Genomic DNA, 13,402 nt, shown 5'->3' on the forward strand with positions numbered 1-13,402 from the left:
CCAGTATCGATTATGGCTTCTGCTCACTTTGATCAGTCTGCTTTCCCATTTCATACTTTTGATTAACTAAATCGTGGACAAAAGTCATCAAGACTGTGGGCATCCCTCAATGTTCTCTTAGTGAATTATACAAAAGGTCACTTCAAGTGCACACATGCTCAATTCTAAAAAAAAAGTTACGAATCTGTAAAATATATATGACTTGCATGTCTAACAAACCCAAACTGAGTTATTGACTATTTCCTGGAATCCTTCTGAGTTTGATGGCAGTAACACTGATCATTCCTTAGTCCTTATTTACCACTGTGTCACATGACCTCGGTTTTAATAACCATCTGTAAACATCTTGAAAGCAAGGAGACCAGTCGCTGATCAACAATCCAGGATCTTCATGGCCACATTTTTTCATTTCATGATGGGGAAACTGCTTTCTCCTGGACTGCAGGTAAAAACCCAGCATGTAGTCTGTAGTTATACTCACACAAAACATCTATTTATCCATCCATGTACATAACATGTAATAATGTAGGTTATTCTACTGATTTAATTTATCGCTTCATTTATTATGTAAACAAGATGAACGTACAAACACCGACATTGTATCTGTCATGTTATGCAACAAAACGAAATGAGTTCATTTTAAGACGCAGCCGTTTTAATTTTCACTTTACAATCAGCACATATTGTTTTCAGCAAACAAATCAATAACCCTTTATTGTTGGTTATTACTGTAAATGAAAAATGCCAAATCAATGTACTTTAGCACACTGCGGCAGAAATGATCAAAATTATAATCCAGTATTGCTGCAAAACAGTCTTGCTTGTTGATTTGCAGAATGATCTACAGTTCTAATGCGCTGCAAATGTTAAAGAGAGACTTGTGTTTGCACAAATGACACAATAGTTACGTTTATATGGTGGTACACTGTGTATAATTGTATTGCTCAGTCCTATATGAAGAAATTAGTAGATTTAAAATTAGTAGATCACTTACTTTAGATTTTAAAAATTCTTACTTTATGGTTTGTTATGTAATTTAAATGAGCAAACAGGCTGTTTTAAGGATAAAAATGTTTTGATTTGTCATGATGGTGATCAGCTTGTTTTAGATTCTCCAAATCCATAGATGTTGGGACAATAAGGCAAATCAGTAATATAAATAGGATGCAATGTTTTGCAGATCAATCACATACATTCTTTTGTTATTTAAAACAGAACACTCAAAATGCACCATGAAGCTGGCAAAGATATTTCACCATATGGATAAAAACAAACCATTTGCCCAAGAAAATTGAGACAGGACAATGTTTTCCACTGTGCCACGTCGTCTTTTGTGTCCAAACTTCTGTCCTGCCGCAAAGTTTGACAAAGTTACAACCTTCCTGGGACAAACGATGCAGTGAAATTCAAGTAAATACATCTGAACTCAAATCAAAATGAACCTCGTCGATTAGATCCTGCCACTTCAGAGTAGTGAAACTTCTTTTTCACGCACAGATCTATTTCCTTTTTCACCCAGAGTATCAGATTAGAAAAACAAGGTTTGTTTAACGGACGGTAGAAAAGTAAAAACTCACCATTTACATATAAATATCTGCTCTGTTTTTTTCTCTCTCATAATCTTTATGATATGTTACATTTTGATTGTATAATACCAGCTAATGGAAACCTCAACCTGACAGCTTAAGAGCTTCTTACTGTTATTTCCCTGTCATGTGAGTCCACATTAACTCCATGAGTCAGGTGGAGATATTGTGCTCCTCCTGGAAACGCCGGGGTCATTTTTCTCTCTTGCACCACCACGTAAAAATTGTCAATCAATTTTCTTTTCCTCTTTTTTCTTTCTTTTTTTTTTTGGGCCAAACTCCTCATTTCTCCCTCCTGAAGGCGTCGATGTTGATATTGGATGGCTCTTGGTGTGACAGAAGTAATGGTTGCTTGGCAACAGGTGCGACTTCGGAGTCCAGTGTGACTGTGACGACCAGGGTGAGAGGACAGCCTGACAAGCTGGTGTTGTGCCCGTACACACACACATATATGCACACATACACACACAGCCGCACCTCAGCAGGATGTGTGCAGCTCCCATGCCTCTCGCAGGAAAAGGGGATTAGACGGAGCCATCAGTAAACTCCTCGGGGCAGCGGTGACATTAAACAGCACAAGTGTTTGAGAGATCGATGCCGGTACCTTGGAGCGGCCATACCTCAGGACCGCCACATGTCCTTCGCGACTGCAGAGCTTCACATATGAAACATTCATCATCAAAGGCAGCGGGCGCGCGAGAGCGATGCGGCGAGCCGGTGGTTCCTGAAGGCGCAGCCCCTCGCTGCAGCAGGGGTCCGCGGCGACCGGCACCACAGATTTGTTTCATAGACAAATAAATGCTGACTATAACAGCTCATAACCGCACTGCGAACGGTCTATCATCATTAAACGTTGGCGAGGCAACGTTGCATAAGTAATGTGATGTTCCCATAAACACAGCGGTTTATGGGGCACATCATGTTCTTTGGCTATTGACAAAACACAATTCATATTCAGCGAAGGAGCAGCCTCCACAATGTCACCCAAATGGAGCCGGCAGGAAACCGCCGTAATTGCACCTGATCGTCGGAGGGTCTGTACAAACCTGAGCGCCACTTCCTCTTTGGGTCTGGCCGCCAACTCCCAACTCCAATTGTTCAGGTGTGTTTTTTTTTAACAATAGAGCGGGCGATTACAGAAGCAAGGGGAAGGTCTGACCCGACGCTGTAATAATCAGCGCATATTTTCAGATAATTACTCACAGCGGCGCCGAGTTGTACACAAGAAAAGTGTCAAAAATAATTGAGGGGAACAAAAGTGGGCTACAATAAAAAAAAAAAAAAAAAAATACAATTTCTGGGCAGGTTCTAATCTCTGCACAGCTGGCCTATCACAGCATGAAGTGTGTGTCTGTGTGAGTGTGTGAGAGTAGTGGGCTACACAGATGTCATAAAAGGGCGAGGGGCAGCCAACCATCTGACACGCAGCTCAGACGCATCATAAAGCTCTCCTAAGAAAGCAGGTTAACCATAAAATTCAACAAATGTTTACATGACGCATGCACACACACATACATACACACACACACACACACACACACACACACGCACGCGCGGTGCCGTGCACAGATGGGCTGAACGAGCGAAGCTCCCCCTCACAGACTTAATGAGTCTGAATTTTTTAAAAATGATCAAATGCTCAGCTGACTTATTCAGACTTCTAGAGGCCACTCTAAAGTTTCTAGAGTGCTCGTGTTAATTCCGATTGCAGTTGCACTTTAGACGGAGGTATGTTAATTAATTATCCCCCCTTTCTGCCAGCTGCACCGCTGTCACACTTTCCTTGTCTGCTGTCTTTTGTCGTGCACATGGGTGTTTTTGTATGAGGCCGCACGTGAACCCGGTAACCTGCATACGGAAGAGGGAAATCTGTGCTCATCAGGAGAAATCTCCCAGGAACAGTTGGGCTCCTCTCATCTCCTGTCTCACTTCCTGGAAGCCACAGGTCTCGTTAACAACAAGAGAGCAGACGACTCGAGAGAACCCGCCGCAAACTGGACAGAAACACAGCAGGAGGAGGCAGGAAGGCTGTGTATTTTATATTAATTTGTGACCTTTCTCACAATAAATCACTAATGTCACTACGCAACACAAAGACATGCATTTGTGGGATGAGCAGCAGAGCTGATAGACGCCAAAAAGCTTCTTCTGCTGTTTCTACCGACTCTTGTTTTAGTCCGATCGGCCTCGATGTGCCGTTCCAGCTGAAGTGACAATCACAAAGTTGGCTGACTTGCAGTTAAAGCTGATTGAAGAATCAGATGCCATCTCATCACAGTGTGTCCACAACACAGGAAGTGCCAGCTTCTCAACAAATGCTCAAACATCTTCCAGACTAATCAATGACAGCGATAACAAAAAAAAAATGAATATATTGAATTTTTTGGTAACACTTTACTTGAAGCCCCTCTTTATAACACATTATAAGTAGTTATAAACACTAATACATGATCACAATGCTTTATAACTCACTATACAGCAGTATACAGCATAGGATTAAGGTTAGGGTTAGGGTTAGGGTTAGGTCCTGGCATTGTGATCATCTATGAATGTTTATAACTACAGCTACACATGTTATAATGGCATTATAATGCTTTATGAATGTACTTATAATGTGTTATGCAGGGGGGCTTCAAGTAAAGTGTTACCAATTTTTTTTTACAAAATGCGTGAGTAAACCCAAAATATGAAAACATATACATCTGTACATGTTTCCTCTAAATACAGCTTAATCTATTGTAGCTATATTAAGTAAAATAAATCACCAATGTGTTCCTGCACTTTAGATTTCAGTCATCCAGTCAATAAAGCAATTCCAAACAATGATTAAGTGCAAATTAAAAGATTTGGCAACTGTTTTAGTGGCTCAAGCCACATGCTCAGCTCTGCCTCTTCCCACAAAAGCACGTTCTTTAAAAATGTCTCCCCAACAAGCATGATCACAAGAGAGAAACACAAATGTCATTATTTTCTGAGCCATGATTAACTGGCGACATGCATGCACACTGCAATGCAAAGGAAAATAAACTAAACAATTATGTGATTGTGCTGTACGTTGTGCCTCAGGCTTCCAATTTATTTCGACATTTCCAGACTTCAAAAGAAAACAAAAAAAAAAACCAACCAAACCCGGAACAATCTTAATTACTCCCATTCCCATCAACAACTTGAAGAAAAAGTGAGAGAAGAACTGTTAATGAAAACAACACAAGATGAAATTTTATCACCGTTGACTCACAGACACTTTCCTCCTAATGATGTGAAGCTACAAATGCTCCCTGGCGTGCCCACTCTCCACGCTCACAACAGCACAACAATTAACTTTTCAAACTCTTTTATTACCATTATTTACAAGACCCTGACTCCAAATTAACTCTCGTGCACAAGGTTGAGAGGAATCAAAGGCGGGAGCGCCGTGCGTGAGTGACGGCGAGGTTGCGGGGCGAAACGCCGAGCTCTGGAAAACAAGACGGCGGGTGCATTCAGTTCCTTTCACCTGCCGTCGGTCATGCCCACACACCGCTGACACAGAGGGGCAATGAAAACGCAGGCAGATCTCCCACACTGCGGAAAACTCAAGTTTGAAATCACCCACCATGTCTGAGCGTTAAGAAAATAAATAAATAAATTAAAAAAAAAAAAAACTGGCATTTTGATTTATCAGAGGAAAAGAGCAGAGCAGGAGAGGCGAGGTTGGTACAAACACCAATCAAAGCCTCAGTGTGGAGGGATACCGTAGACAAGATCAGAAATCCTCACCTGCTGCACTAAAAGACTGGATTGACACTCAGACAGTTACGAGTCTGATACCCATGACATTTTTAAACAGCTTTGCAGACATTTGCCAGGCTGCAGCATGCTGATTTCAAACCCTGACAACCAGCTCTATTTTCCTACAAGAAAGAGCAAAATGTGTGCATATGAATATATACTTTTTATAATATTTTTTCTCTTTGTATTTTCGTGTGAATGCACGCAGAGCATTATTGTTCCTATTCCTCGGTGTACCTCTCAGTTTTTAACCCATTACTCAATTTTTTTTAAGCATCCTCGGTGTGCATTTCTCCAAAACAGCACGAACATTTGCATATGCGTGTGCACATAGTGTGCGTCTGTGTCTGTTCCCGCTCTCCCACAAAAAAAAAAAAAACCTGTCATTTCCACATTTTTCATTTCCAATCAGTTGTCAGCCTGTGAATGGGTGGTTTGAATTTGCAGATCGCTGCTGAATCACACCACATCAGTGTCATACATGTTTATGACACTGATGGCGGAGGCGGGAGATTGCAGCACAACAGAGGGGAAAAACAAACAGGTCTCCAAGGTGATCGAGAAGATTTCTGAGAGTGAAACCAATGTGCTTATTATGAAACTGGCAGGCTAAATAGGCTGGAGGATGAGCCAAGAGCCTGATGGAGCAGAGTAATCACTGACAAATTGCAAACCTTAGCTACAGCGCACAGACACTTTACATAATGTATCCATGAAGTTGTACGTATCGTGCATCTGTGGCAGAAAAAAAAAATAAACGACTGCTCGTCTCATCTGGCAAAATTCTCAGCAGCAGCTCGGTTCGAGCCCACATCAAACGGACGATTTGGGTGTGAGGGATCGCTCGGTGTACCTGTCGCCGGGTCGACGGTCCGCTCGATCAGGTGGTCGTCCTGGTGGACCCACTCGCCGTTGCACTTGAAGTAGATCTGCGTGGCCGGCGTGGAGCGGCAGGTCAGCGTCACCGGCTTGTTCTTCACGATGAACTCGTCCTCCGGTTCCACCAGGAAGTGAGGTAACAGGTCCGAGAAGGCGGCGGGAAGCGTGGCGGTGGCGGCGTGCTCGGAACCTGTGAGGGTTTAATCAAAAAAAAAAAAGGGAGAGATTTCAAAGGGATGCTGAATAAATGGAAAAAAAAAAGCTTTCAAAGCCTTTCAAGTTGTCATGAAGAGGGGAGCAGAACCTGTGACTGCTAGAGTGGCGAGCAAAAGTGCGGCAAAATATCTAAAGCAGATTTTCGGTGTCCTTGGTGAGTTTCGGCTCATACATATGCATGCGGACGAGGCAGGAGAAGACAGAGCCGCAGACAGATGGACGGACGGGGCGAGAAGGAGAGAGACGGCGCTGAATGGAGTCGAGCTGGCAGTGACAGAGCTTGGCCCGCCGTGCTCTTGGCTGGGTCGGGGGGGTGGAGGGGACAGCGGAGTCCGTGTCTTTACTCCAGCTCTTAATCACGGCCCCTTTAACGTCGGCGCTGATGGACCAGCAGCCATAAATCCCGTCCCGGCGACCGGGCCACTTCACACCGTGTTATACGGCTCTTCAACCCCGACTCTAACTCTCCCACGTTAACAGGACCGGGCGAGCGGCGGCGGGGTTAAAGATGACTGACAGCCAGACAGCCTGTTAACTGGAATCCACCTCCAACGCAGCGTACAGAAGGTTCTTCTTATTCTACCAGATTGTTCCAGGACACGCAGGACATGTGGAGCAGGAAGAAAGCAGACACGTCTCCACTGTGCGGAGAGACTGGAGCTTCTCTTGCTTGGATGATGCCACAATTTACAGCAGGCTTGGTGTGTGTGTCTGTGTGTGTGTCTGTGTGCGCGCCTGCTGAAATATGTCCAATACAAACACTGAATGACACCAAAGAGCCTACAGCGCACACATCCTTCCTCTATGAACACGCTTTCTCTCTCTCTCTAAACATATTAGCGGAGTGCGGGAGATAGCGAGAGGACACAGAACGGAGTGGAGAGAGGGAAGTAACCTCTTTACACCACCGACACTCAGGGGAAACCAGTAAATCCCAAAATAAAACCCCCTTAAAAGGAGTGTAATATTAATTTACTGCCCCCGAATCCAATATGGCTGACAGACCGGGCATTAACAACCTTCTCCATCACTCCCTGTGCAGCAGGAGAGGATGGGAGTCCACATCTCTCATAATGAAACGGCAACACTCGTGCTGACCTTTCTCTCCTCCTGTCCTCTCCTCCCTCGCCTGGCCTTTGTTCATCCTTACAGCTTGCCCATGCCCGGGTCAGGGATAACATTACTCTGCGTCATAAATACCAATCTTTAGATAAAGACATTATCTGTCAGTTCCTCCCCCACTCCACATTATATTAATGTCTTTCTTTCTTTCCTTTTTTCTCCCCCCCGGTACCCCTGTGTGCTGAGTCGCTAATTCATCAGAATGAGATACTGTGAAGCACGCCACTGCTGCTGCTGTCGCTGAACCCCATTAATGTTTCGTGTACATGTTTAACTCTTAATGAAAACTAAATGTTCTGTGTCCGATGAACGACATACATCACTTGCTGACACTTTGCCATTTTCCCATTTTCTTACCGCACTCATTTACGGAGGAAAATACGGCGGCGCTCTATTCAGGGCGACACATCTGCTTGGCATTATTTACGACGCTTGTGTGTGTGTGTGTGTGTGTGTTTCTCGTCTCTGTGTCGAGGAAAAGGCCACAGTTCATCATGAATAGTGAATATAATTGCTCTAACGGAGAGCCAAAACTTTGCTAATAAACGGCGCGGGACCAGCAGGTCAGGCTGTTTGAAAATGTGCTGGTCCTAATGACGGCGGCTCCTTCTAATGGGCCGACTTCCAGCTCTGTGACCGCAGCCATTAGCCGGCCGGGCTGACCCCCCTGTACTCCCCGCAGACCCAAGACGGCGACTCGCTAAAGCAGTGGGCGAGGCTCACCTCGCACCTGCCGGGTTAATCATCTCATAGAGGACGGATGATGTTGAAACGGGGGAGAACGGGCCGACGCCGCCCGAGAAGCACCGGCGAGTCGCGAGAACGGCTTGATGAACTCCTGACGCCGTTATCTCGCCGCCGGCTCCTCATTTGCAGGGGTCACATTCAGCGTCAACTCCAAACTTATGATGATGTTCCCAATTTGTGTTTGTGGTTGTGCGCGCGTTCGGCGTGTCATGGAGGGTGGGGGTTAGTCGCCCATTTTAGCACATGTACTTTAGGTTAATGAGGTTAAACACGTAATTTCTTTTCAGAAGTAAATTGTCATTTTATGGGAGGACATTCTAGTCACGCACCGCTTTATGTCAAACCCATAATGGGGGGCTGATACGGAGTAAATTGGCTCGGATTATTGTCAAGACACAACATACTTCAAAGTCATCGTGCGCGCACACAGACACACACACACACACACACACACACACACACACGAGGGGAGTATGAACCACTTGAAAGACGTCTTGCGGGTCAATGCACAAATCAAATAGACATACAGCAGCTCTACGGGCGCTGCATTAGACTCCGCTGAGTGCGATCAGCTACGGCCGCCATTAATCGACAAATGCACCTGTGTTCGCCGCCGGATCGGTTTGTGCACGTAACTGACGGCTACCGCTACATGCTCAATGTCTCCCGTGTTGATCGTATGGCCGCAGACGATAAACTAATTGATACAAGGAGCTTGATGAGCTGCGGAGGCCCAGAGGCTGCATGGCCTTTATACAAAGAGTCCAGGAGCCTGCGCTTCTATTCTCGTACTTTCTAAAGGGAAAGGAAAGAAAACGCATCGGGTTCTGACCCGATATTTGTTTGCAGCTGCTATTCTCTCGAGAGACGGTTCAAGTGACCAAGACCACGCACACACACACACACACACACACACACACACACGCACGCACACACACGCCAAGTGTGCACCAGCTGTCAGTGTGCTGAGCCATGATGTCGAGGGCAGATTTCCCCCTGCGAACAGACCCCCGCGTCTCATCTGTCCAGCTCACCACGTCAACTCCCAAGTCGGGCACCGGGCGCATCCGCAGGAGGAGGAGATGATGGACGACGCAGTCAAAAACACACGGAAATATATTTAAAACCCTGAACAAAGATCACGTTGCCGTGCCCACTGTCATAACATCAGAAGACGGCGCCGCGTTACGAAGAGCACACAGGATTAGATTTTCACAAGTGTTGCAACTTTGTAAATGTCTTCTGTTACCATCAGCCTTCGATGTTTCATAATGATTTTTACTTTAATGTCACTTTCTGTCTCACTTTTGTGGAGCAAGTTTCTTTTTTGTGTGTGCACACACATCTCGGGTCTCATTCTGAAACTGAATTCCTCATACGTATCCTCATTTATCCTCTGCCAGCGTCAGTGTGCCGCGTGCCGCCGACTCGTCTTATCGCAGTTTGTAAAATAAGCATTTATTTTTTTAATTTCACTACTATCTGCTTGAACAACATCGCAGAATGTGCCACAGTATGAGGATGTCAGCAGGGAGAAGAAAGCGGGGAAAAAAAACATTGCTGCAGAGGAAATAACCCCCTTTTGTGTTTTTCCCCCTCGCAGCACCAACACATCATGTGCCCTTTGGAGCCAATTACATTTTTTTACAACATCATGTCCCTGAAGGAAAGCATCATTGAGCAATCACTGGGCATAATTTACATCACAGTGATGAACAGCAGCTATAACAAGTGTTTTATGACACCGTCGCTGCCTTACAACGTCTTCAGAAATTAATTCAATTAAAGTTACAATCCACAATATTCAACAGTTTCATCTTTCGCCACCATTAACAACAAATCCCAGATCAAATTTTCTCAGCCACGTCGTTGTTTTTCTTCCGAGTGCAATTAATGTCTTTGTTTAGCTTTCACTCCCGAGCACATTACATCCAAATGAGGGTTAAGCAGGAATGTGCATGTAAGGTTGGGAGGACTATTAATAATCCCGTGACAGCGCTGCACATTGTCATCAAACACAGGAAAAGAGGCAGAAACGGGACGTGTGCAGAAAAAAAAAAAAAAAGGACGCTCGACTCGCCATCATATATAATCTGGAGCACGGCTGACTGATGTATGTTTGTCCTTAGATGACAAATATTTACTCCTTCGCATGTCGGGGACTCGGAATAAATTTTTCAATGAGACAACCGTGCTTCGACAAGCACTCATGCAGGCACTCCCACATAGTGTACACACACACACACACAGGTCTGTGCACGTTAAACAAAAAGCCGCTTCGCCCTCCCTCTCAATCAATCAGAGATGCTGAATAATGCACACAAACAGGAAAAGCAGGTTTGCACTGAAATGCTTAAAAAGACAAACAAATTCAGGGATGCAATATCCACGGTCGCGACGGTCAATGTGCAGGGAGATCAATTACTGTCAGCAAATACACACCTGTGTAGGAACTGCTTGGGTGCGTTAAAGGATCACGCAGGAGAGCTGGCGCCCATAGCAACCTAAACTCCGTCGCACCACGTTTGTATCGATGCTTAAAGGGCGAGGGGGAAAAAAAAAAGAGAGAGAGCGAAGGACAGGACAGAAGGAGACGATGAGCCGGTGAGGACGGGGGGGGGGGGTGAATATGCAAATGAGCCTCACACACGCCTCGTGTGACATTATTACAGCTTTCTCCCATTTAATTGAGTACAAAAATTGGCCGCTGAGCATGCACGGGGATGCGGGCGCCATGCGTCTGCTGGCATACATTCACTCTGACGAGAGCCTTTCTGAGTCACACGCTCTCCGAAAGCTCCGGTCGCGGCGTCAACTTTGAGAATTGTCGTCAGACGCGGCGACACAAATCATCTCTACTCAAACAGGCAGCCCTTTGAAAGATTAAATGCGGTTTTTTTCTTCTTCTTCTTCCCCCTCTGAGTCGTGTCATTAAACAGTTTGTCAGTGACAGAGGAAGAGTTGAGGCCTGTGTTGTGTAAATACGGAGCACGGCAGCACTATTAATGAGCCTTACACCTTTGAACAGGAGCTTACACATGTGTTTATTCCAGTTTGTTGATTCCTATTTATTAATTTTTCCTGTCATCTATTTGAAGCAACGTCTCAGCGGGAGGGTCGAGGCAGGGGAGCGACTTTGCGTCGTTTACCACCGGCGCCGGAGCCGACGCTCCCCGACACCTTCGCTTCGGCTCACCTTTCATGGCAGCGCCGTCTTGAAAGGCAAAAAACTTCCCCTTGAAACCTATGAAACCATTTCAGGTTCCTGTCAGCGTGGAGGAGCTGACATTTTGAGAGCTGCGAGTGAGCGAGGCCGGCTCCAGGTGCGCCTGTAAATATATATCACATTCCTATATTTACCTGCTTACTTGTGCTTGTTTGTGCAAATGCGTGTGAATAAACGGCTTAAAGTGGAGTCTAAGCACAGCAACAGCTGGGAGACTGAACTCCTCTTTCTACTTAAAAAAAAAAAAAAAAAAAAAAAAGTGGTACATTTTGACACCACGCTCCTGTTCCCAGAGGCATAATTAACACCGCGGACCAGCAGCTTCTCAACGGAAAGAAATGTTCGCGTTCGCCACTCAAGAGTCACAGCTGACGCTTTGATCTCATTCTCTCCTGGTTTGGGGCTGAGTCTGAAACAATCTGTATTTTACATTTCTTCAGAACAAGAGCAGACAATAGCAAAAGATTCCACTCATTTCCTCAAAAGAAAAACTTACGTTCTTTCTTTTCTTTAACAACGGTAATGTTTTTCACCATGAAGAGTTGAACCGTTGTTTATTATAATAACACATGCTGAGTTTGAACTGAAATCCTTTAATGACCACTCACTGTAGTGGAAAATACAGAAATGCATGAGCAAATCTACGAATCTAGCCTTGACGAGTCGGACTAGAAGAAGTATTTGTCACTTCATTTCTTTCCACCTCTGGACTTAAAAACCAATCAGCTCTGTAGCCTGCGTTTACATAATTCAGTGACTCGGGCTTTTTACTCGTGTTACACAGAAGCTGTCCTCTTTAATACTCGGTTTTACAGTACTGTAAATTAAGTCTGAGAGTGAGGTAAAAAAAAAAAAAAAAAATCAACTTTTGATCATGACCTCCAGATAAATAGCATCTCCTCTAGAGATGAAGAGCTTAGTTTCAACTGCAAAATACATAATTCAAACCCAAAAGGAATGCAAAGATCAAGTAACATTATTATTTGGATTTTTACTCCTCTTTGAGAATCTAAAAAAAACAGTTCATGTCTTCAAAACAACATGACAGGAAGGAGAGGAAAAATGAAGTCTTTTCTAAATAACGTGGATATTTCATGTTTGATGGTCATTTCAGTCATTCAGCTGAGGAAAAGATCCAAGTCCTTCCGAATGAAAAGAAGGTCCGGAATATTTTGCCAATTGATGAGGAGCAGACCCTAATTTATTTCAGTCCAGTAAAGCCTGACCGGACACGAGAAGCTCCTGACAGTTTTAGTGCTTTTTTTTTTTTTTTTTTTTTTTTTTCCAAAGAGAGACGCTTTAAAGCGGCTTTCTGTTGCAGCGCAAACGACGCCGACTCATCAAAGCGTCACCTGTTTGGCTCTGCGCTGCGCAATGTTTCTCGAAAGAGCCGGGGAGATTTAAACACATTTGACTTAATAACTGCGCGCAATCCTCAAAGGAGCCGGAGACATTCCGAGCCGTCGGGCGGGGCAGACGCAGCCGGTCGTTGCCATCCCAGTCACGCCTGCACTCATGGATTTGTCGTCCCCTTAACGCCGAGCCGGAAACGAGGTTATCCGCAAGCAAGTTGATTATAGCAGCCGGAGCTGGCATGGGAAATAACGGAAATGCAGCGAGAGACGGAAAGGAGACGCAGTTAAAGTTGGCAAACAATAAGCAGAAGGATGTAGAAAAGCAGGAGACAATTTAGATCACCGAACCAATCCTGTAATTACCAGATACGCCAACAGCTAGGAGGAGACGCTTCGCACAACATTTTACAAAACGCTTCCAACAGCAGGAAGATCAAGATAATTAAACCTTCAAATAGCAGAAGGGCACAATCACGGCTTATATAGACTGTTTATAATGG

At 44.8% G+C, this 13,402-nt stretch overlaps 1 protein-coding gene across 3 annotated transcripts in view; it reads right to left on the bottom strand.

Moving 5' to 3' along the window:
- The window catches only part of unc5a (unc-5 netrin receptor A), a 144,564-nt gene that overhangs the window by 64,251 nt on the left and 66,911 nt on the right, over positions 1–13,402 (bottom strand). For all 3 annotated transcript variants that reach the window (XM_030111519.1, XM_030111508.1, XM_030111524.1), the window contains exon 2: positions 6,211–6,426. In XM_030111519.1, coding sequence (XP_029967379.1) covers positions 6,211–6,426 — 216 coding nt within the window. The remainder of the gene's footprint in view (positions 1–6,210; positions 6,427–13,402) is intronic.

The sequence above is a fragment of the Salarias fasciatus genome, chromosome 2 (genome assembly GCF_902148845.1).
Source record: "Salarias fasciatus chromosome 2, fSalaFa1.1, whole genome shotgun sequence".
NCBI lineage: Eukaryota > Metazoa > Chordata > Actinopteri > Blenniiformes > Blenniidae > Salarias > Salarias fasciatus.